Source organism: Nematolebias whitei, chromosome 4 (assembly GCF_014905685.2).
Source record: "Nematolebias whitei isolate Nwh7 chromosome 4, NemWhi1, whole genome shotgun sequence".
NCBI lineage: Eukaryota > Metazoa > Chordata > Actinopteri > Cyprinodontiformes > Rivulidae > Nematolebias > Nematolebias whitei.
This window is the reverse complement of record NC_056501.1, coordinates 16,311,701-16,337,969: the sequence shown is the minus strand read 5'-3', so window position 1 is coordinate 16,337,969 and position 26,269 is coordinate 16,311,701. Positions and strand designations below refer to the sequence as shown.

At 39.1% G+C, this 26,269-nt stretch overlaps 1 protein-coding gene across 1 annotated transcript; it reads left to right on the top strand.

Moving 5' to 3' along the window:
• Nucleotides 1–678: 678 nt before the first annotated feature.
• Nucleotides 679–25,933, top strand: efemp2a (EGF containing fibulin extracellular matrix protein 2a; the record flags this gene model as incomplete). Its single annotated transcript, XM_037675768.1, is given in 10 exon segments — nucleotides 679–815; nucleotides 16,083–16,319; nucleotides 20,282–20,330; nucleotides 20,411–20,590; nucleotides 21,912–22,034; nucleotides 22,142–22,258; nucleotides 23,469–23,588; nucleotides 23,696–23,815; nucleotides 25,176–25,302; nucleotides 25,738–25,933. Coding segments are annotated over 9 exon segments (1,134 nt in total), but the record flags the coding sequence as incomplete, so codon positions are not given.
• Between the last annotated feature and the right edge of the window lie 336 nt (nucleotides 25,934–26,269).

The following is a 26,269-nucleotide window of genomic DNA, read 5'->3' as shown; positions in this document are numbered from 1 at the left end:
TACCTTGGGTTAAGCAACATTTGGACTTGTTTGCATCAGATCACACCACAGATTTTCTAAAGCAGAAATCTTTCCAAGACTAAATGCTTTTATGCACAAACGAGAAAGCCACATATATATTTAGTTTAGTCAACAAATAACAAAATTTTCAAGCGTGTCTTTTTCATAAAGTCATCCTTTTCCCTTCTACAGTTTTGTTCACATTCTAGTAACTTTTCTTTTTCCCCTGTGCTAAAAATATCCTGCCTGTCAGACTGGACAAGAGCAATAGCTGAAGTTGCTTTATGGTGGTTTGGGGAGGGGGGGGGGGGGGGGGGGGGGGGAGTAGATTGAGGGGGGGTAAATGGGAAAAGAGTGGGAGAGCTCGGGGCTTTTGCGGGGGGCTTAGTTTAAATGAAACCAGGTGTGCTGTGGGACCAGTGAGGTTCTGTGAGCTGTTGTGCCTGCGATTTGGACAGATTTGGAATTTGGGCCGCAGACCAGGAATTTGCGCCCTGGGGGGTCAGGGAGAAGGGGTTTGTAGGGTGGAGGATGGCAGCGCAGGGGGCCAGAGGGGGTGGGGGTGGGGGGGGTGTAAGAATGGGCTGTCCCACTCTCCTCCCTCCCTCTGTCGTCTCCTCTCTCCCTCCCTTTGCATGTGTTCATCTGCTCCAGCTGTCGGTCTCCCCGCTCACTCTCTCAGGGTCACACAGGCAGCAGTTTAAGGGATCACTTGTGAACGCCAGCTCATCCCGGGACGATTTCAGAACCTCAGACGAGCGCACCGGTCCAGTTGGAGGCTTACAGATCCGAGACGCAACGGAAAAGATTCACCTGTGAGTTTTCCTGTTTTGTTAACGTCTTGCACACAAATAAGATGAGGGTCAGGTGACACAGAGACCTTCTGGATGACTTCTGCAGTTTGAAAGCGGGATGTTATAATGGAAGTGAGATGTACCTCTTTCCCCAAACTTAGTCTTTGTTAGAGCAGCTGTCCTCCACTGTGAGAGTTAGGGGTTCGATTCCACCAGCAGTCACATGCTGAAGTGTCTCTGGGCAAGACACTGAACCCCTCATTGCCTCCAATGTGTGTCCCATCGGTTTATGAATGTGATTTAAAGCACTGATTAGTCTTTATACAGATATGGTAGAGTGCTGTATGAATGGGTAAATGAGGGCACAGATTGTGTTGTAAAGTGCTTTGAGTATCTTGATGTGATAGAAAAGCACTATACAAGTACAGTTTACCATTTACAGGCCATACACGTCAGAGCTGCACCACTGCCCTGCTGTCTGCTCTGCTCTCCCAGCTGCACTTGGCTTCCCTCTGGAGCCAAGATAACGTGGCTGTGTAGTTTGGCTCTGACTGTAACAGGGGGTTAGACAGGAAAAGAGGCGGTGAGTCACAAGGCATGTATTATGCTTCTGTAAATTACAAAATCGTTCCATCTCATCCCTGCAGTAAAAAAATAAAGACTCAAAAGTCAGTGTCACAATCTGAAGAATGTTAGGTTGAACTTCTGCCCACAGAAGGTTGAACAACAGACTCACTGCTCATGTAATGAATGTTAATGTGAGACACATCAAAATGAATGTCATGAATCAACAGGGATTTAAAATAACCAGCCTGAGGACAGCTCATCTTTCACATTGTTCTCAAGCAGTGATCTGTGACAGAGCAGCAGCATCACCCTGAGCTCAGATTGTTTGGTGCTCAGTGTGAGTTTTCCTGAACTCCATCCAGCAAGAACACATGAAAGATGGAGAACTCATCGCATTTGTAACTGAGCTGGATCGAACTGGGCCGCCATGTTCTCGAGCTGCTCCTTGCACAGCTGAGCACATCCACACTAAGTAACAAATGATCATCCTGCAGTTTACATGTTCTGTTTGTGTGTGTGTGTGGTCTAGCTGTGTGTTTTACAGGTTGTCCATGTGGTCACTTTGACATATTTGGCTGCAAAGGCAGACTAACTGTGTGCTTCTTATTTAAAGGCTCCAAATGTTTCAAATAACTGATTAAATATACATTTTATTATGATTATTATGTTTATGGACAGCAAAGTTTTACCTGTAATGATCACGTGTCTGAACATCCATCTCTGATGACCCCAAAGGATAAAGCTGGTGTAGAAAATGGATGGTTGGGGTGATATTAAAATATTTCAACACAAATTGCACAAGCCATCCGTTGATTTTATTATTGGCTGATTTTATTCATCACAAGTTTCCTTATTTTGCCTCACCAACCGTTCAAAACGAAAATGTACATAATAGCCTACATTAAAAAAGAAGTGCGGAAAATCTACATCCAAAACAAAATACAACCACAATTCCAAAAATGCTGCAACACTGTAAAATGTAAATAAAAACAAAACAACGATTTGTAAATCTTGTATTTTTCTTCACAATGAAACATTAGATGTGTAAACCTAAAGTTTTTAGTGAGGAAAGTGTTGTTTTTTGCATTTGATGATAGCAACACATTTCAGAAAAGTTTTAAACATGGACAATAAAAGGCTGTACAAGTAAGTGGTATAAATAAGAAACAGCTGGAGGAGCATTTTGTAACTACACTGGTTAGTTGGCAACAAGTCGGTAAGAGATCTGGATATAAAGAGAACCTTTTAGAGGCTTACTCTATCAGCAGTAAAGCTGGGCAGAGGTTCACCAGTCACTGAAAACTTAATCTAAAATAGCAATAACAATTTTCTAAAGACTTTAAATATACCCTCATTTACTGATATTAATATAATGAATAAAAAAAAAAATCAAGAATCTGGAGAAATCTCTGAGCTCAAAGGACAAGACAGAGATCTTCTGGCCCTCAGGGGGCCACTGCATTAAAAACAGGTCCGATTCTGTTCTGCACATCACTTCTTGGGCTCAGGAGCTCTTCTACAAACCATTGTCTGTAAACACAGTTCACTGTGTCATCCACAAATGCAGGTTAAAGCTCTCATCATGCAAAGAAGCCATATGTGAACATCCAGAAACGCTGCTGCCTTCTTTGGGCCAAAACTAATTTAAAATGGACTGAGGCAAAGTGACAGACTGTGGGCAGACTAATTTAAATTTCAAGTTGTTTGTTTTAAATTACGAACAAAGAGGAGAGGGACTATTCACTTTGTTATCAATGCACGGTTGAAAAGTGGTTCTTTGTTAGTATGCCGGTGCACCTTCTTCCACCTGCGTAATATCACTAAAATTAGAAACATCTAAAAATGATGCAGAAAAACTGGTTCATGCATTTGTCACATCTAGACTGGACTATTGCAATTGTTTGTTATCTGGGTGTTCAAATACGTCTTTAAAAAGTCTTCAATTAATCCAAAATTCTGCTGCCAGAGTCTTAACTGGAGTTAATGGGAGAGATCATATCTCCAGTTTTAGCTTCTCTCCTGTGGCTCCCTGTCAAATTCAGAATAGAATTCAAAATCTTACTTCTAACCTACAAAGCTCTCCACAACCTAGCTCCATCTTATATTTGAGATCTTATTGTTCCATATTTTCCCAAGAGAGCACTTTGCTCTCAGACTGCAGGTTTACTCGCAGTTCCTAGGGTTTCCAAAAGCAGAACGGGAGGAAGATCTTTCAGTTATCAGGCTCCTCTCTTGTGGAACCAACTTCCAGTTTCTGACCATGAGGCTGACACATTGTCCAGTTTTAAGACTGGGATTAAGACTTTCCTTTTTGATAAATCCTATAGTTAGGGTTGGCTTGTTATGCTGCTATAGGCTACTGGAGAACAAATTGACCTAATTTCCTTAAAGGATTTCTTAAAATTGTATAGTTTTCATTTGATATTATTTCTATCTTAACGTGATTCTTGACCTGCCATTGTGTATCTGTTCCTCCTTCCTGTTCCTACCAAATCCGGCTGGTTGAAGCAGATGGACACTTGTCCTGAGCCTGGTTCTGCCAAAGGTTTCTTCCTCACAAGGAAGTTTTTCCTTTCCACTGCCGCCTTCATGCTTGCTCAAGATGAGAGTCTGCGATGGAGCAGTCTGCTCCTCACACAAATAATGTTATTAACTTACTTTTTACATATGAGTGTTTCTGTTCAGCGCCCTGAGATGACTTCTGTTGTGACTTGGTGCTATAGAAATAAACTGGATTGAATTGAATTAGTGCCTCTGGCATGGGCAGCCTGTATGTCTGGAAAGGCACCATCAATGCTGTAAAGTGGTTTTAGAACAACGTATGCTCCCATCCAGACAATGTTTAGAGAAGGCCTTGCATATTTCAGCAAGACAATGCTAAATCCCATTAGCATGGCTTTGCAGTAGAAGAGTCTGGGTGTTGAACTGGCCTGCAGTCCAGACGTCTCACCAATTAAAAACATTTGAGTCAGCGTGAAGCGAAAAACCAGACAAAGCAGAGTTTAAGCCAGGAGTGTGGAACAGCTACAATCAGACAAGAACGAGACAACATTCTCCTCCAAAACCTCCAGCAGCTGCCCTCAGTTCTTAGACATTCATAGATTGTTGTCAAAAGAAAAGAGAGTGTTTCACAGTGGGAAACATTTCCCTGTTTTGGCTATTTGAGATGTGTTGCTGCATAAAATTTGTTTGAAATGTTTATGCTCCGTTATGAATAAATATGGGTTTATGTTAATGTTTCGGAGTGATTCAATGTGAGAACTGTTTCATCTCTGGTAAACCTGCGCTTCTTGTCGTCAGAAGTGGGAGCATCCAGACAATGAACTCCCGGGTCAGAGCCACATCCTCTGACATCCTCCTACACATCCTGCAGTGGGATGAGAGTTTAGGGGAACGGTGGGTGGAGGTTTGGCTCCATCTGTCCTCTTTGAACCATGCGGGGAAGGGGGTATTTCCCAGAACCCTATACTCTGGGAACCACTGCAGTAGTAGGACATCCCAGCTAAGAATCGGTGCCCACATCCTTGTCAAGGGCATTCCATTGGTCCACCACCACTTGGATCTCCAGCAGCATCAGGGCGACACCCAAACATCCCTGCTGCCCACAGTCAGTGGTCAGGGAATGTGTGGACCCCGAACTGAGGGTCAGTTTGTTTCTTGGGCGGTTTGAGTTACATTCTTGCTGGTCGTATGTGGCTGTCGGACCCATTCTGTAAAAGCCACGTACTGCGGTTGGATGATGTGTTTCACCATCTGCGTTTTGTGTGTTATCTTTTTTTTTTCACATGAAAATTCAATGGTCAGAAAGGGCCCGTGATGTCATCGCTCGAGCATTTGTGGGTGTCCGAGTCACCCTGTTTGTCTGAACCAGAAATTCAGCAACAAGTAGGGCCTGCAAACGTGGCCACTGGAATTCATGTGCGAGCGTGACTCCATGCATGTAGACAGGCAGTGATTATAACTTTCCTGTCATGCATTTTAGCTGGAGCTCACTCTCTTTGTAAACAGCACTCCAGGAGACTTTTTTTTTTTCAACTTAAATTGGCCTGTTTCTTTTTTTGGTGGTCTGCCAGGGTTGGAAGGGCTGATTTAGTTTATTTTTAGATTCAGTTTAAAAAGCTTCTGTTCAGGAACATTAACTGAGGAGCGCTTGTGTCTCTTCTGCAAGGGAAGCCCAGTTCATCAGAATATTCTACAAATGATATAGACCCAGCAAAATATAAAAGAGTATAAACAAATTGTATAAATAGAAGAAATACAGCCAGAATGAACATTAAAACTTCAACGCTGCAGTTTCAGAATTAATCGTTACAGGTAAAAGTCTTTAACGTGTTTCTAAAGATTTTATTTTATTTTTTACTATAAACTGTCTTTTTCAGTCTTAGAGCAAAATAATAAGAATCATATTGTGTTGAAAAGCACAAAATTAGTTTATAGTATTTTCCAGATATGGAAATGTTTCTGAACATGCAGAATCCAAGCTGCTGTCTGCAGTTTGCCATAAAGGTGATGGGGGTAGTGCAAAAAAACAAACAAAAAAAACACCTTTCCTCCAGGACATTTATGAGCACTCAAACAGGCATGGAACGTTTTGTTGGACCCGTCACACATCTGTCATTCAGAGTATGTGCTCCTGCCTACAGGAGGTAGATATAAAATCTCTACATGCAGGGAAAAAAAACATTTGTTTCCACTAAAATCAAAATGTTAATGTGCTGAATGAGTTATGGTATGAGTTTTCTTTTCATCTTTACATAAATTATTCATATATTTGTATTTTACATCTTATCATTATCACATTGTATTTAAAATAATTGGCCGAAAAGCAGAGTGCTTTTCAGATAGAAGATGGTCACATCTCTATTCTGTCACCTGTTTGTGAAATAAAGCTTAATATGTGCACACACACACACACACACACACACGCACGCACGCACGCACGCACGCACACACACACACACACACAGGTTTGTTTTGATATCTTTATGGGGCCTTTGCATTGACTTCCATTCATTTTTCATTCATTTCTATAGCCTAACCATGACCTTTATCCTTAACCTAACCATTACCAGTACATACCTAACCCTAAACCTAACACATCCTCAATTCACACCTTAGTCCTAAACCTAGCCCCTAACCCACCAACGGGACTTCTTCTTATGGGGCCCGAGCTTTGGGCTCCATAAGGAGCAGTTGGTCCTCACAATGCAGTATAAGTTGGGAAAATGGGCCTCACAAAGTAGCATAAACAAGGACACACACACACACGCTGGGTGTAAGAGGGTAAACTTGATGTTACTAGCTTTACAGTTTTGTTTTTATTACACACTTTTCAGTGATGAATTGAACTAAATTGAGGCAAGAAAATTGAAACGATGGACATTTATATCTTTCTAAACTTGCTTTTTATTTTAATTAAGCAATAGTGTTTTTAAAAAAATGCAATCTTCTCATGAATTTTGACGAGAAGATTTACTGTTTTGGGATGAGTTTCAGCTGTCCAATTTTAATTGTTGATCTCACATCGGTTTCTCAGAACACACCATTGGTTGGTTCTCTTAACTATCTCTCAGATTGGAGGCAATGTGTTCAACATAATGGTACTTCCTCCAGTTATTTAACAGTCAACAATGATGTACCACAAGGCTCAGTCTTAGGACCCACTCTCTTTACAATCTACATAGGTAATGTAGGTCAAAACATCCCTGATGCATCCATACATTTCTATGCTGATGACACAGTTGTTTATTGTCGAGCTAAAACTGTTGATAAGGCTTTCCAGCTTTTGCAATCTGCATTCAACATCATCCAGACAGATTTGTTCCACCTCAAACTTGTCCTAAATGCCGACAAAACCAAAGAGATGCTTTGTTCAAACAGGAAGTCGGTCCCAGCAGTTCTTCCTCTGATTTTATCTTCCAATGGTGTCCCCATTGAGTTTGTTGATTCCTATAAATATTTGGGTATCTTGGTCGACTCACATCTCTCTTTTAAGCTCCATGTGGAAAACTTGGTAAAGAAACTGAAAGTTAAACTGGGTTTCTTTTTCAGAAACAGATCCTGTCTAACTTTGAATGCTAGAAAACGTCTTGTATCTGTGACCTTCCTTCCCTCCATTGATTACGGTGACATTATTTACGTGAACGCTCCTACAAGAACCCTGCAGATGTTGGATGCTGTCTATCATGGTGCACTAAGATTCATAACTGGCTGTGATTATCATACCCACCACTGCACCCTGTATTCACTGGTTAACTGGTCATCATTAACTTCATGCAGACTCTCCCATTGGTACATTTTCATCTTTAAATCACTTCTTGGTCTGCTGCCTTCATACATCTCCTCCTACATGTCTCTGCGTGAGTGCAGCTACAGCGTGCTCTCTCAGGACATTATTACCTGCAGTGTTCCCTCAGTGAGGACTGAACTTGGCAAAAGGGCCTTCTCCTACTCTGCTTCTGTTTCCTGGAATATCTTGTAAAAAGACCTGAAGCTCTCGACCTTGACCTGTCTAAGTGGCTTTAAGAATCTGTTGGACTCCTGGCAGGGACCAATGCAGACATGTTCCTGTTTTTAGTTTTCTACAGTCGCCTTAGAATCTAGCTGTTTTTTGTTACTTTTTTTCTTTTTTGGCCATCTTATTTGTAAAAAAAAAATCTGTATGCCTTTTTGTGGCTGTCCATTGTTGTCGCTGTTGTCCATTGTTGTCATCATTCTTTGTTGAAATCAGGTCTCTCTCGTAAATGAGTCCTTGAGGCTCAATGGGATTTACCTGTCTACATAAAGGTTGAACGAATTAATGGATTTATTCAGTTTGACGTGGTCTAATAATGAAAGACACGTTCCAACTCTCAAATAATCCACGTGGTTATTCAGAAACATTTTTTTTTTTTTTTTTGAACAAGATGTTTATTTTATTTAGTTCTGCTTTCAGATCCAGTATTTGTTACAAAAGGTGACAAACATCAATTTCCGGTACAAGTCAAACAAATCGGTTAACCATGAACAATCGAACAGTTCGGCAGGCTGAAATTCCAGATAGTCTCTGTTCCACTACTTGGTGAAGTTCAGGTAACATGTTACACATAGTGTTCCTCACGTTGCTTTTGTCCTTATCCTAACATAGATATTTGCTAAACATTTACACTGGGTCGATCAGGTTATTTACATAAATGCTATCTGTTTTTATGTCAATTTCAAATATGTTATTAACGGATTCCACCTTTTCTTAAACAACTCCATGGACATGTTTAAACTTGCTGTTATTTTCTCCATTGTATAGACATTCACCATTCTCTCTTTCCATTGACTTACAGTGGGGGGCAAAGCCTTACACCAACATACTGTTATCATTTTTTTTGCTACCAGAACGAGAATTCCAAATAGGTATCTTTTTTCTTTACTCAACACTTCACTTGGGATTATTCCCAGAACAAAGACAAGAGGATTCCATTCAATATAAGTGTGTAGAATATTTGAAATTTCCTCACTAATTCCTACCCAGTATTTTCTAATCTTCGGACAGTCCCAAAAAATATGAGTGTGATCTCCAATTAGTCCGCATTGTCTCCAGCACAGATTTGATTTAGCTTTATCAAATTTTGAAAGAATATATGGTGTTTTGAAGTATCTAACAATTATCTTCCAATTAAATTCTTTCCAAATCGGACTGTTAGTCAGTTTATGTCCATTTTCACACATCCGCTCCCATTCTTGATCATCAATCACGACGTTCATTTCTAGTTCCCATTTTTCCTTTATCCCAGGAGGTCCCCCCGACATGCATGACTGTAGACATTTATATAGATTTGATATGGTTTTGTCAGATTTTTTTTCTTTAGTGACTTTTATAAAGAACATTTCTAACTCAGTGGGACGTGATTTAAGAAGAGACCATTCAGCATGTGACATCAGGTAACTTCTCAGCTGTAAATATCTGTAAAAGTCGGATGGATTCAATCCATATTTCTCCTGAATTTGACCGAATGATTTCAGGATCTCCCCTTCAAATAGGTCATCAATAAAAATTAAATTCTTATCTTGCCACATTCGAAATCTTGAATCAAGTTGTCCCGGTAAGAAGTCTATTATATCTACAATTTTTAAAGCTCTGGATATAGATTGAGGAGCCTTCATCTTTTTTCTAATTGTGTGTAAAGTCTTTTGAGCACTTTTCATCCACGTATTTGTGATCTTGTACTTATTCCAGGTTTCATTCGAGCAAAATGCAAGGGCCTGTAAAGAAAACTTAGGACATGAGCTTTGTTCCAGTGTCAACCAATTTGTTTCTTTGTTCTGTATTAGCCAGTCCACAGTTGCGCACATTTGTGATGCCCAATAATATAGTTGTAAATTTGGCAGATTAAGACCTCCGTAAGGTTTGCCGCTGGTCAGCTGCGTCAATTTTATTCTGGCTTTTCTTTTTTGCCAAATAAAAGTAGAAATCATTTTTTGCATTTTTTTTAACTTTGTTGTTGGAATCCAAACAGGAAGGGACCTAAACAAATACAGCACTCTCGGAAGAACATTCATTTTGACCGTTTCAATCCTTCCAAAAAAGGATAGCGGTAGGATTTCCCATCTTTCTAGGTCCTTTTGGATTTGATCCAATAGTCTCCCATAGTTTACTCTATATAATTTGGAAGTATCTGTAGTAATATTGATCCCCAAATATTTAAATCCCTCCGGTGACCAGTTGAAATTAACTATTTTGGATAATTCTGAGGGCCAGATCCCTCTTATCATCATGGCCTCCGATTTTGAATGATTTACTTGATATCCTGAGACGAGACTATAGTCTTTCAAGCATTTTAAAATGTTCGGTATAGAGGTTACAGGATCTCTAATGTACAATATAACATCATCAGCATATAATGATAATTTATGTGTCCTGTTTTTGTCTGATATACCTAAAATTGACGGGTCTGTTCTAATTAACTCTGCTAACGGTTCTATACTGATCGCAAACAGAATTGGAGAGAGGCAGCATCCTTGGCGAGTTCCTCTTTTTAAGGGAAAATTTTCTGACAGATGACCATTAACACGTACCTTAGAGATTGGATTGGAGTACAATACATCAAACCAACTTATAAATTTATCATCAAAACCCATTTCCACTAAGGTCTGTTTCAGAAATGTCCAGTCCACTCGATCAAAGGCCTTCTCGGCATCCAGGCCGAGGAGCATTGATGTTTGTGGGCTTTGTTGTCCAATCGAAATGATATTTAATGTACGTCTAATATTATTTATTCCGAATCTTTTAGGTATAAAGCCCGTCTGATCAGGATTAATAAGTTTATTTATGATTCTTTGTAGCCTTTTGGCCAAAATGGCACTTAAAATCTTGACATCATTGCACAATAAGCTTATTGGTCTATAAGAGGCACATTGTGTAGGGTCTTTACCTTCTTTGTGTATGACCGAAATAATTGCTTCTGCCCATGTTTTGGGTGGATCTTTGGTTTCCAATGCATGATTAAACACTCTGCATAAGAGTGGGATAAGTTCAGCCTGAAAGCATTTATAGAATTCTCCCGGAAACCCGTCTGCTCCAGGTGATTTATTATTTTTAAGTTTTCCCAAAACTGCCTTAATCTCTTCTTCAGTAATTTTTTCCACCAGTGCTTTAGCCTCATCATCATTGAGTTTGTTGAGATTAATTTGATGGAAAAATTGTTTAATTTTATCTGCTCTATCGGGAGTGATCTCGTTTTCATATAGTTGTTTATAAAATTTTGAAAATGCGTTTGCTATCTCTTTAGGGTGGGAGACAAACTTTTTAGATATTGGGCATGTAATTTTTTGAACAGTTCGGCTTGCTTGTAATTTCCTTGTCTGAAATGCCAAAACTCTACTTGCTTTGTTTCCCTGTTCATAATATTTTTGGTTAGCGAAGCGTAATGCACCCTCTGCCTTGTAGGTTAATAAGTCATTCAGATTTTTTCTATGTTCTTTCAGCTCCTGTAATATAATGTCACTATTTGTTCTTTTATGTTCAGTTTCAAGTTTCCTAATTTGATCTTGTAGTTTTTCATGCTTTTTCTCACGTTCCTTTTTTATTTTTGAGGAAAATGAAATAATTTTTCCCCTCAAAAAAGCTTTGGCTGTGTCCCATAGAATAGAAGGGGAGATCATATCCCTATCATTTGTGTCTAAGAAAAATTTAAGTTCGTCTTTTATATATTGGATTGTCTCTGGGTTATTTAAGAGTGATACATTCAATCTCCATAACTTTAAGGGTTTCTCTAGGTCCACATTTAAAGACATTATCACGGGTCCATGGTCTGAAATAGTTTGGGGTTCAATATGACATTCCACCACTCTGTGAGCCTCTTGTTTGGAAATACAAAAGAAGTCAATTCTAGAGTGGCTCTTATGGACTTTGGAGAAATGTGTATAATCTCTAACCTTTGGATGTTTTGTGCGCCATACTTCAGTAAGCCCAATCTCCTCTAGCAAGTTTTTCAACGCTTTTGTTTTTGATAATTGATGTTTTTGTTCAAATGGGAATTTGTCCATGTAGTGGTTCAAGACACAATTAAAGTCTCCACCCAAAACAATTATTCCTTTCGAATGTCCCGCTAAAATTTGGGCTAACTCTTTAAAGAAACTCGGATTATCTTCATTTGGGGCGTAAATATTCATCATTGTTAGAATAATTCCTCCTACAGAACCAGTTACCATTATCCAGCGGCCTCCTTTATCCTTGAGTACGTGTTTTGCTACAAAGCATAAAGATTTATGACATAGTATAGCTACACCCCTTTTTTTATATGTTTCATATGATGCACTGAATATCTGTCCCACCCACTCTCTTTTTAATTTAGCATGCTCTTCCTCATTTAAATGAGTTTCTTGTAAAAACCCAATTGTACAATTCAGCTTTTTTAATTGAGTTAGGATTTTTTTCCTCTTAATAGCGTGATTTACACCATTAATATTGTAAGTAACAATTTTCAAAGTTGTCATAACTATGTGAAATCCAAAATTAGTTTACCTCTCTTCAATAGTCTATTACTTTTGTGAACATTTTTTACATTCAACATCAGCTTGCCGAAAAACAATGAACTAAGTGAACAAGAAAACAAACTTGCATCTTTATAGAACTTCCAATTGTTCCATGTGCTGCCCCTTTGACTAACACAGGCAGCACATTCCTGATGTAAAAAGGACAGGGAGGGTGATCTCCCTGGGTGGGGTACACATAGTGTGTAGGCAGCAGTCCACATATTCTCCAACTCTTTGCTGCCTTAACTGCCCTGTTGAAGAGAAAACACTCACCCCCAGTACTCCGACCGATGATATAGAAATATTAACAATAAAGAACCTGCGTTGTCTTGTTTCTTACTTTTACTCACTCCACCATTTGAAGGCAGAATCAGTTATATAGTACCCCCTGCGTCCTCCTTATGTTGGTCCGCAGAGTTTATAATAGCTCTGATATATGAAGTTTGATCATCTTTCTCACGTCTTCCCTGGGTCTGCCATCTATCACGTTGTAATTCTTTCTCCAGAATGTCCCGATCCTCCACCTCCACAGGGACCCCAAGCTCCCTCAGAATGGATTGGGCCTCGAGTAAAGAGGGAAAAGTCTTGACACCCTTATCCAGGAAGATCCTAAGTTGGGCCGGATATGGAGATTGTGCCTTGATGTTGCGCTCCTTTAGTTTTTTAATCACTTCACGCACTTGTTTTCGTTTTCTTTGCACCTCGGGGGAGTAGTCCTGGTCGAAGTAAACTTTGTTCCCTTTAAACTCCACGTCCCGTTGCTTCCACGCATGTTGTAGCACCATCTGTTTAACATTGAAATCCAAGAAGCGAACTATGATGGATCTTGGTGGTGCTGCTGGTTTCGGCTTTGGGCCCATAGCTCTGTGAGCTCTCTCAATGCAGATACTCGTGTCTTCAGGCAATTTTAGCACAGATTTGAAAAAATCTATAATAAACGGGATCATCTCCTTTCCCTCTGACTCTTCTTTTATCCCATACACTCTTATATTGTTCCTGCGCAATCTGTTCTCTATGTCGTCTTGTTTAGCAGTCAGTCTGGCGTCTTTTTTAAGCAAGTAAGCTAACGCTTTTTCATGCTGTATAGCTCGATCTTCAGTGCTACTCACTCTCTCCTCCAGTGTGTCAATTTTCTTTTTCATTTCTCCAATTGACGCCTCCATCCGTGCTTGAGATTCCAGAATGTCTTGTTGTGCAATTCTAGACTCTTCCCGAAATTTGCGGAGCTCCGTTAGCAGTAATGTTTCACTCCCGGAGTCGTTCTGAGCTAAGCTAGCATCTAGCGTTAGCTGTTTTTGTGCCATTTTCATATCCTCGCCTTTTCCCGTCTTCGTTTCTCGTCTTGTCGTTTTTTGTGTTGAAGACATTCTAATAATGTTTTCTGGTTGTTTTGGTGGATTCGTATTTTTACCGCAGGCAAATTAAAAGTTATTTCGGTCGGAGCGTAGTCTGCAAGCGTCTCTACTCGGGCATACCGGAAGCGGAAGTCTCCATTCAGAAACATTATAATGGTAAATGGACTGTATATAGCGCCTTTTTAACCCATTAGGATACTCAAACTGTTTTACAATCTGTGCCCTCATTTACCCATCCACACACATTCATACATCACTCTGCTAGATCTCTACAAAGCTAATCAGAAGAAATTGTTTTATATTGCTTTAGATCACATTCTTACATCAATGGAACACACCATGCATAATCTGTGATGTTTTTGTGTAAAATTTAACTACTTACTAACATAAATTGTAAGCTAAATGTATTTATCACTGAAATGTGGTTATCCTGGGTGAGGCCATCCCTGAAAGTCTATTTTTGTTACCACAGAGATAAATAAAGTTTGAAGTGTCTGAGCTAAAGTTGCTGCTGTAAATCATAAACCCAGCAACAGGATTCTGGAGGCCCTGCCCACTCCGTCTGCAGACAGAGAGCTTTCTGTAAGCAGCTAATATGAAAATATTTCTGTCATGTTGACTTGGTTATTTTTAGCTGAGTTAGAGTACGTCACAATGTTTATGTTTTGACCTGGCAGGGGGGATTATTTCCATTTATTTTTGCTGCGATTAAAGAGAGAAAAAAAGAATCTGGCTGACGGATGATGAAGTGAGTTCGTGAAGCTGTTTGCTTTCTGAGTACTGGTAATTTATTTCAAATGAGCTCCTCCAGCACTTTCTGTTTAGGTTTTACATTTTGGTTTCCATCTTCACGTCACAGTTTTGAAAGAGAAGAGAATTGAACTGTGGACGATTCTTGTCTCAGTTTTTAAACCGTTTCAGCAACTCATATAGCGAAACATCTCTTTCAATCCTGCTATGACTTCTGGTAATGGTGCACCTTTAGCTTTTTGAAATATTTAGCCTTTTCTGTCATTTCTTTTTCTCAAAGAAAATGAACTGAGCTCGTTTTACATCCTTCAAATCTTTAGATCTGTTTATAGACTTTTACTGCTCCTTTCACATATTGTTCCTGTTCAGCTTCTTTCAGCTTCCTTGTGCAAATTTAAACATTTTTTCTGCTATTTTCAGCTGTTTTTCAGCTGTTTTGTGCTCCTTTTAGGGTCTTTCTGCTAACTACAACATTTTTGTGCCTCTTCTAACTTCTTTCTGCTCATTTCAGCTTGCAAAGCTCCTTTCAGCTTATTTCTGCAAGTTTCAACTTTTTCTACTTTCATCTGTTTTTATGCTAATTTAAGCATTTTCAACAAATTTTTTGGACTCATTTCAACTTTTTCCAGCCTAATTCATTTATTTTTCTAATTTTTTTCTTTTTCCCAGATGATTTCCACTTTTTGTGCTCATTTCTGCTTCTTTTAGCCTAAGTGGGCAAATGCCTTCTTTCTGTTTTTTTTCTGATACTTTAAGCTTTTTCTACCTTTTCAACTACCTTTAGCATTTTTTTTAGCAAATTTTATCTGTTTTCAAATAAATATATATATTTTTTGTGATAATTTCTGCTACTTTCAGCCAAATTAAAATTTTATGCAAATTTCACCTTATTATGCTCCTTTCAGCTTTTTTTCTGCTGGTTTCATCTTTTTTTTTTTTTTTTTTTGGTTGCTATATCAGCTACTATTTAGCTGTTTTATGCAAAATGTCACTTTTTTTTTTAGCTAATTCTAAAAAAATTTTAGTTCATTTTTATTTAATTAAATAATTAATTATGGGGGAGTGGTGGCGCAGAGGTTAGAAGATGGGTCCGTGATCAGAAAGTTGCAGGTTCAACTCCTGGTACCGTCAACATCAAAATGTGGGTGGAAAATGTGAAACACCCACACCTGCCTCCACCCTCACTCACCCTACCCTGGGCCCCTGTGCAAGGCCCTCAACACCCACCATCCGCTCCCCAAACAGGTCTCTCTTGAAAATGAGTTCTCGTGACTCAATGAGACTACCTGTATAAATAAAGGGTAAATGAAATTTTTTTTAAATTTATTTTTACAAATTTAAGCTTTTTAGCTAATTTTCAAATTTTTGTGCTCATTTGTGCTTATTTAAACCTAGTTCAGCAAATTTGTGCTCGTTATGCTTTCCTCTACTAATTTAGGCTTGTTCTTCCATTTCAGCTACATGTCAATAAGTTTTTTTTTTTCAGCTAATTTCAGCTGTTTTTCAGCAAGTTCTTGTGGAATAAGGAAATGCAATTCCTCTAGTTGATTTTTTAAATAATTAAAAGTTGTCTTTTTTATGTCCCTCCCCCTCTCTTTCTGATTTACAGGTACCACTTCTTGACAGCCCTGCTCATCTCAGTCTGGACTCCACAGCACCGCTACCTGTCTGATAGTTGTGTGTGCGTTTGTGTGCATGTTTTATGTGTGTTTCTGCTTGATTACCCATCAATCAGTGCGTTAGTATGCAGGGTGCTTGTGTGTCAGTTTTGTGTGTGTGCATATGTGTGTCTGTGTTTCTCCGCAGTGCGATTTCACAGTCACACAGAGAAACTGACACCTACACGGTAAGAATGGATGAATCACTATCATTCTTTCTCCTCTCGTATCATTAAAAAAAATAACTGCATTAATTTTCTTTCTTTCATGTTCCTGACCTATAAAAAAAAGTTAGGAGACCACAAGTTTTAATTTGTGTTTCAGTGAAGTCTGAATATTTCAAACAGGTAAAACGTTTTTCACCAAGATATTTCCAAGGACCATTTTTTTGAGGTGGAAAAGGAGAAGAGCCTCGTGCAAAAATAAAAATTCAGCTATCACAACAGTTTTTCAAAAATCAGACTTAAAATAAATGAATTTTAATGATTTTGATGAACAATCAAATCAATCAATCTGCAGCCAAATATATTTATGACACTTTAAAATTATTATTGTTCTTAAAGCAAGAGAAAATTATATATATATAAAAACAGCAAAGCATTTTCAAGTAAATGCTTCATTAGTTGTAAGGTGGCAGAAAAAAAGTGATTGTCAAACAGGTTGAGCTGGAGGAAATGGGTCCAGAGGATGGACAAATTCATGTTTATAGAGAAAAATGTGCAAAATGTGTGAAAAGGATTGTCTTCATTGGTAATTGGGAGGATGAACTGATCTTATAATTTGGCTTTAATCAACAATGTGAGGAATAATTTACTGAAAGAGAGCTGAACTGATACATTCATAGTTTATTAACAAGTTTTGTTAGTAAAAATCACACTGTACCAAACCAAAGTTTTCTAAAGGGTAAATAACTCAAAGGCATATTTTGGGCATTTTGAAACAATATTGTGCAGACAAGTTATGAATAATAATTATCTAACCTGCTTTGAAGGACCTCAGATCTGAGAAGTAGTTTGAGATGAACTAACAGCTATAGTCTGAACGGGCTAGTCTTAAAGCTGCTGCAATATCCAAAATGTTGTAGAGGTTCATGCAAACACAGTTTACCAAACCTTTACTCTGTTGTCTGTTTTACTTTTCCTGCAGAAAAATATATTTCAGCCAGAAATGCTACAGATAGCTGCTGCTGCTATTTGCTCTCTGCAGATAGCCAATAATGTCATGTAAATAACCATGCAAGGTGGTGCAAAGATTTATTAAATGGTATTTGCATGAACCACTGTGGAATTTTATAGATTAAACCAAAGCAGCAACCCACCTGCCTTCAGACTATCCGTTATCTGATCAGACTAAAAATTTATTTTTACAAACCGAGATGTTTCAGAGCTATCTACAACACGTACAATAGTAATTGTTCATTACCTTTCCACGAAGCCACAGTAAAAATTGTCCAAAATTTCCTTTTAATGACACCTCAAAACATTACAAGCCTCATAATGTCCAAACTTTCCCAGTTTTGTTGTGACCCTCATGCTACAAATTAATATCTATTTGTTTATTCAGCGTTTTACAAAAAACAAAGGCTAAAGTGCTGTACAGCAAAATGACTTTACAAAGAAACTTATAAAACTGATAAAAGTAAAAGTCTCAAAAGATAGAAAGTAATAAAAACAAAATAGTAAAATCATTCAATATAATCACTCTAAAAGGACAGATAACAAATCAAGTTAAACTCTGCTTAAGCAGAAATTGGTTTATAGGAGCATCTTAAAATGTTCTAAAGCCTGAGCAGATCTATGGAGAAGTAAATCATTCAGATCAGCAACTGCAAACATGCGATCGCCTCTCAGGTTTAAATCTTGGAACGTCTCAAAGCTTCACGTTATTTAACCCCAGTGTTTTTTTTTTTAAAGAATGATGTGAAAGATCCTGGAGATTAGATGGAGCTAGATCATTTGGGGTCCTAAAATCTAACAATTAAAATAAAATCTATCCTGTAACATATCATTATTATTAAAAATTGTTGAATGGCTTTTTAAAGCACCTCATGCATAATGGACCTGATGTCCTTATAGAACTGCTAGTTTGAAAGCTAGTACTGTATAAAACTAGAGAAATTGCATTTCCTGCAAAAAGGCAGTTTGAATGCGTATTGCTGAAGAACTTGCTGAAAAACAGCTGAAATTAGCTAAGAAAATTCTGAAATGTAGCTGAAATGGAAGAACAAGCCTAAATTAGCAGAAGAAAGCAGAAAGAAAACATATTTGCTGAATTAGGTTTAAATGAGCAGAAAGGAGCACAACAATTAGAGAATTAAAAAAAACTGAAATTAGCAAAAAAAATAGTTGAAAAGTAGCTGAAAAGGAAAATGAATCTTAAACTACCAGAATGAAACAGAAAGAGCTGAAATTAGTTAAAAAAAAATAAAAGTGGAATTAGCTGAAAAAGTGAAAATTTGCATAAAACAGCTAAATAGTAGCTAAACTAACAGAAAAAAGCTGAAACGAGCGTAACAAGCTGAATTTAGCATTAAGAAGTTAATTATTCTGAAAGTAGCAGAAATTACTACGGAAAACTTGTATTTATCTGAAAACAGCTGAAATTAGCTTAAAATGCTAAAAGCTATAGGTGAAAATGTAGAACAAGCTTAAATTAGCATAGCAAAGCTGAAAAAACACGTTTGCCCAATTAGGCTGAAATAAGCAGAAATGAGCCCCAAAATGGAAATTATCTGAAAAAAGCTGAAAAAAAAAAAAAAGCAGAAAAGTAGCTAAAACGGCAGGAAGAGGCTGAAATTACTGGAAAGAAGTGGAGAGAGCACATTTTTGCTGAATTAGGCTGAAAAAAGTTGAAATGAGTGTAAAAAAAAAAAAAAGCTGAATTAGTGGAAAAAGCTTAAATAAGCATACAAACAGCTAAATACTGCAGAAATAGAAGAAAAAGCTGAAACTGACAGAAATAATCTGAAAGGAACTTAACAAACTGAAATTAGCAGAAAGAAGTTAGAAGAAGCACAAAAATATTTTGTAGCTGAAAGAATCTGAAAGGAGCACAAAACATCTGCAACAAATACCCAGCTGAAATTAGCTGAAAGAAGCTGAAGCAGAACAAAATGTGAAAGGAGCAGTAAAAGGGTGTAAACAGATCTAAAAATTGAAGGATCTAAAATGAGCTCAATTAATTTTCTATGAAGAAAAAATGGCATAAAAGGCTAAATATTTCCACAAGCTAAAGTTGCACCAATACCAAAAGTCTTTGTTGAAATAGCTTAAAAACTACGGGACAACAATCGCACTGAAACAAATACGGAAGAAAAATGGATCACAACAGTGTGAATGCTTCATAAACATGCACACAAAATGGACAACAAAACAAAAACAAGGCTCCTGAATGCATTTGAATGCTCTGATTTGCGTCGATAAATAGTTTTGTCTAAAATATTAACAAAATGTGTCATTTTGAACTTTCCCTGCCTCCTAGAAATCAGGTGATTTCTTTTCCTTGTTTAGCTTGTCAAGACAGAAATGTTGCCCAGAGGTACTTTTACATTTGCATGCCGCTGCAGCACACCTGTCAGGTGATTCTGGTGTTTCTGGGTGGAAATATTAGCCTCAACTCTTTTCCTTTCATTTAATGTTCCACAAAAACGTTCCTCCTCTGTACTTCTTAGTGCTCTTTGCTGGGGTTCATTTAGTTTTTTATTACCGCGTTTCGTCACTCCTCGGTTTTTCCTTCCACACAGGTCATAGTGGAACATCCCCCCGCACGCACGCACGCACACACACATGCACGCACGCACGCACGCTCTGAATGATCCTGCCTTTCCCCAACATTGCTCTGATTTGATTTTGAAGTGACATTTGGCTTCAAGGCTTAGGTTTAAAATATCACAAACCCTTTCACAGAAGCACTCTCTTTTTGGATCAGCACTCTGACATAAACTCAGAGCAAACAAACTTTTCTACCGCCTGCTTGTTTTTTTTTTTTTTTTTCATGCTCCACTACTGGAGATTTATTATGTATGATGAATATATTATGCAATGCCTTGGCTCAGAGTGTTCCCTCACATCTTTTTTTCCATCATTTTCTCACACAGTGTTTCTCTCTGGTGCTTTTATTTATTCTGTTTTTTTTTTGTTTTTTTTTGTAGGAATGCACTGATGGGTATAAGTGGGACTCTCAAACTGAGCACTGCAAAGGTGACTCGCTTTTTTACCCACAATTCTTTACAGTCTTTCTCATTTGAGTCCTAAATTTTTAATATAATATCTCATGTCAGACATAAACGAGTGCGAGACCATCCCAGACGCCTGCAAAGGGGAGATGAAGTGCTTCAACCACTATGGAGGCTACCTGTGCCTTCCCCGCTCTGCATCGGTTATTCCTGCCCCGGAGCCCCAAAACACACCCACCGAGACCTGTCCCCAGGGCTACGAGCCACATGGAGACAGCTGTGCGGGTGGGTGTCTGTTTTTTTTTTCATCTGGGCGGGGGTTGGAGGTGGACAGGTGGCCACAGGATGAGTGATCATTAGGGTTGTGTGTGTAAGTTTTATTGTTGGCAGCCACAGATTGTGAGGGACAGGTGGTTGAGGCTGGAGGCAGCATGTTGGTGCAATCTGTGTGGGTGGGAGTGAGTATGAGCCCACAGGAGGCAGGACAGGACAGGATTTCACACGAAGACAGCTGCTGCGTTTTTGAAAGCTGACTTTCAGCAAGAAACCTACTTGCACTGGAAGACGACGAGGTGTTCAACTAGCATGACACAGCAAACATGACTCAGCACGATATTCTCAGCTGTCGGGTGCAAGTGAGGAGAACATTGTGGCCGTCGCTTCAGTTAGCCACACTGGCATCTGTCAGTCAGGCTGAAAGATGCTGTTTTCTCACTATATAACATTTTGCATCTATTCAGTTCAGTTTATTTATAAAGCGCCAAGTCACAACAGAAGTCATCTCAGGGCACTGATCAGAAACATTCATATATAAAAATAATTTAACATTATTCATCTGAGGAGCAGACCGCTTTGAATTTAACTTCATCGCATCTCATCTTGAGCAAGCACGAAGGTGACAGTGGGAAGGAAAAACTCCCTCATGAGGAGGAAACCTTTAGCAGAACCAAGCTCAGGACAAGCGGCCATCTGCTTCGACCGGCTGGGTTTGAGAGGAACAGATACACAATGGCAGGTCAAGAATCACATGTTAAGATAGAAATAGCATCAAATGAAAACTATTCAACTTTAACAATTCATTTAAGGAAATTAGGTCAATTTGTCCTCCAGTAGTCTAATCTTAAGGCAGCGTAACTAGCCAACCCTAACTATAGGATTTATCAAAAAGGAAAGTCTTAATCCCAGTCTTAAAACTGGACAATGTGTCAGCCTCATGGACAGAAACTGGAAGTTGGTTCCACAAGAGAGGAGCCTGAGAACTGAAAGATCTTCCTCCAATTCTGCTTTTGGAAACTAGGAACCGCAAGTGAGCCTGCAGTCTGAGAGTGAAGTGCTCTGTTAGGAAAATATGGAACAATAAGATCTCAAATATAAGATGGAGCTAGGTTGTTGAGGGCTTTGTAGGTTAGAAGTAAGATTTTGAATTAAATGCTGGACTTGACAGGGAGCCATTGGAGAGAAGCTAAAACTGAAGCGATATGATCTCTCCTACTAACTCCAGTTAAGACTCTGGCAGCAGCATTTTGGATTAACTGAAGACTTTTTAAAGAAATATGTTTATTTATTTACATCAATCTCCTGCACACTCACACATCCACTCATACAGATGTCAATGAGTGCGAGCGGGAGGAGCACGACTGCCAGCCAAGCCAGGACTGCATCAACACACTGGGGGCCTTCACCTGTCAGTGCCCCGATGGTTACCGCAAGGTGGGCACAGAGTGTATCGGTAAGATCATCTCCATTTATGAGCCTAAGCCAGACAGTTCAGAAAGTTTTGTTTCAATGCTGCTGGAGTAATCTAACCAACCTTCTGCGTCTGCCTCTCTGTGTCAGACATCGATGAGTGCAGGTACAGGTACTGCCAGCATCGCTGCGTTAACGTCCCCGGTTCCTTCTCCTGTCAGTGTGAACCTGGTTTCCAGCTGGCCGGAAACAACCGATCGTGCATCGGTGAGATTACACATAATTTACTTTTTCATCAGCTCAACCACACCTGACTACCAGCCACCTGTGCTGAAAAATACTGCCAGGTACAAATAATTATTCCCATCAACAGACCAATGTTTCTTCTGCTTTGCCTGTTTTGTGTCTGTAAGAAGCATTTTTCATAATGTCACCAATTTAAACTAGTTTTTTTATCATTTTAAAGTTCCATCTGTATTAACGAAAACGTTTTATACTTTGATTATAAAAGTTCAAACAGCACAAAGCACTAAGTTAAAGCAGTAATCATTTCTAAGATGCTTCAAAATGTTTCCTTGGGGGGAAAAGTTTCTTAATTATTTTAGAAATACTCATTGCAGACTATAAAATAAATAAAATATGATAAGATAAGTCTTTGTTTGTCCCCCAAGGGGGAAATTAACAATGTTACGACAGCATTGTTAACAACACACTTCTATTTACACTGTTACTAAAATAGATTTGATCAAAATAAAATATAATAAAATGCAATAAAATAAAATGTCATAACAGCACATTAAGTCGTGGGTGCTCATTTATCAAGTTCAAGTTAACTTGAACTATATCAGATGGTGCAGTTGAAGAGTTTACTCCAGTAGTTTTCTAGATATGTTGATAAGCAGTTCTGAAGTGCAGGTATGCACTCAATGTAAACAAAGGATGTCGCCAATGTTGAACTATTTTCTGTCACTTCAGATTAAAAAGATGTGAAATTTATTACTTTATGTGCGTTTTTTAAACCATTTTTTGTCTTTGAACTATGTACATTTAATGAATTTTGTTAATTATCTTTATGACCGCTGATTGATGATATTAGTTTGTTCTTCTGAAGATGACCTGTAATTTGTCTGGAAAGTTTTAATCTGAATTATTAAAAATACCCACGGTCATAAAAATAAACAATAAAATTAGTTTTTTGTTCAACTAGTAGAGTGGAAAGTTGACTTTCTGTTGAACAAAATTCACACTGTTTTGCTTTTTTAAAGTCCCCTCAGAGTTTATATCAAGCAAAACTACAAGTGACTTTCCAAACGACCATTTTTATTTTCTCACAGTTTTGACCTTACCAGCTGAAAACTGAGACAGATCTGCAGATCAGCCGTTCATTTTGTTTTAAACAAAAATGAATGCTGGGTGAAGCGAACAGCCCGTATGTTCGGAAACGTCAGCGATGTGAAATTATTTTGACGTCTTTCAGATGTGAATGAATGTGAGATGGGTGCACCGTGCTCTCAGAGGTGTTACAACACGTACGGCACGTTTCTGTGTCGCTGTGATCAGGGCTACGAGCTCGGGCCAGATGGCTTTACCTGCAACGGTAAGAGACGCGCTCTTTTCTGTTTGTAATTATTGCTCCATGTGTCTGAGTTTTGATTCCCATCCTTACTGTGAACAAATAAAAAAAAACAACCATGATGGTTTCAGACATCGACGAGTGCAGTTACTCCAGTTACCTGTGCCAGTTCCAGTGTGTCAACGAGCCTGGGAAGTTCTCCTGTATGTGCCCTGAGGGATACCAGCTGCAGGGCAGCAGACTGTGTCAGGGTGAGCCTTTCAGTGTGTGGCTGCTGACAGTATCACACTGTTTTTTATGTTTCTCATTGTTCTTTTTCAATCTATCTACTGTACTTCTTTGTGCTATTTTAACATTCACATGCTGTAAACAATCAGCTTACCTAGGAGATGGGGGCTTGACTTTTGAATTTTCAAAATATTTAGTCTACCTGTATTTAAAATATTTCCCCATAAACGTATGAAAGGAGATTAGGACCACAGTGGGAAAAGGTATACAGTATATGTATATTTTGTTTATTTGGCCCTTATCCTTTTCTTTAGAGATGCTACAGCTCATTTAAAAACATTGTTCACTAAATTCACTTTAGCAAACTTGCTGTATATTTTAGCTACTTTTAGTTTTTAGCTAACTTTTTGCTGTATTAGCTTTAAGCTAGCTTTGGGCTACATTTAAGTAACAATTTTCCAGTTTTAGCTTTTAACTAACCATACTTCTACTTCAAGTTTTAGCTAAGCTTTTGCTGCATTCACTACCTTTTTGCTACTTTTAGTTAACACTTTGCTTCTTTTAGCTTCTAGCTGACCAGACAAACCTCACTGAGATCACAGATCTCTTTTGCAAGGGAGGCCTGGGCCCTAAAGGCAGTGTAACATGCATGGGACTGGGGGAGGAAACTCACGCAAACACGAGAAGAACATGCAAACTGCACCCAGAAAGACCCAGGTCCAAACTGGGGATTGAACCCAGGACCTTTTTGTTGTGAGGCAACAGTGCTAACCACTAATCCAACATGCTGGAATAGCTGTTTGATACTTTTAGCTTCTAGCTACTGGTTTGCTATTTAGCTTTTTGCTAGCATTTTTGCTGCATTTAACTAGCGTTTTGCTCCTTTGAGCTTTTAGGTGGCGTTGTAAATGATAAAGGGTAAATGGACTGTATTTATATATCACCTTTCTGTCTTATCAAGACACTCAAAGTGCTTTATACTACAATCTGTGCCCCGATTTACCCATTCATACAGCACTACTATATCAGTACAAAGACTAATCAGTGCTTTTAAATCACATTCGTACACTGATGGGACACACATCGGAGGCAATGAGGGGTTCAGTGTCTTGCCCAGGGACACGTCGGCACTTGTGGAATCGAACCCCCAACTCTTGCATTTGAGGATGACTGCTCTAACCACTCAGCCACAGCCGCCCCATAAAGTCAGCTTAAGAAAATTTCAGCACTTAGGGATCACACTACAGTTGCTTTTATTTCCCTTTCACAACAAACACCTCTGTGTCCCCCTGAACCCTGAATATGACTCTGAGTTGGCGCCTGCTCGTGCTCTCGTGCTCTGTGCCACGCGGCCCAACATCACGTGCTGTTTGTCGTCTGCAGATGTAAACGAATGTGAAACAGGTGAACATCAGTGCACCGAGACGCAGACTTGTGTGAACATCCACGGACGGTACCAGTGTGTGGACAACAACCGCTGCCAAGATCCTTACATCCAAGTGTCTGACAAGTGAGTGACGCTCCATGAAAGAGTGTGTTGTACACACACCCACACACACACCTTGCTTTAATTACCCAAATATGTGCTGGCCATCAGCTCAGAATATAATCACCCCCCTGTGCTGAGTTTGGCCCAGGCTGAAAAATTACCCCAATTACTTTTTCCACATATGAGTCCAAGTTTACAGCCTTTTCCTCTGAATGTGCTCCAGTGCAGTAAGATAAGTTTTACAGCTGTGAACAAGCTGGAACAGGTGTAGGTCACTATTAAACACAACCCCCATGATTTGGAAATATAAAATGTTCGTTAGAAACACATGAGGGAGAAAGGCTACTGTTGTGTTTCAGATTTCAGAGCTGTATCCTTTAGGTTGTGTTATGCCCTCTGCCGGCGGATTCAGGAACTGCACTGATTCATGTTATTCCTCCTGTGTGTTCGGACCAGCCGCTGCGTGTGTCCGGTCAGCAAGCCTGGCTGCAGAGATCTGCCCTTCTCCGTGGTCCACCGGTACATGAGCATCACCTCGGAGCGCTCCGTCCCCTCAGACATCTTCCAGATCCAGGCCACCAGCGTGTCGGCGGGGGCTTACAACACCTTCCGCATCCGCTCAGGGGACGACAATGGAGACTTTTACATCAGGGTGAGAATGGTCAGAGGGCAGGAGGAGGGTGGTGTGATCGGATGTGATGACCCAACTCAGATGTGACCCAGCCAGCCAGAAATATCAGAACACACTCACGAGGACAAGAACGTTGTTGCTGTTGAGTGCCTCTTTGTTAGCAAAATATCTCATGAACCACTGATTTCAACAAAACATTCAGGAAACACTCCTTGAATTTACATCTACATCTCATTAAGTTCTTGAATCAGTCCAATTTAAAATGGGTGCCACAGTTAATCAACATTAGTAGATGCAAAAATGGCTACAACTCAGTTATTTTATTTTTTATTAAACCTTTATTTAACCAGGTTAAAA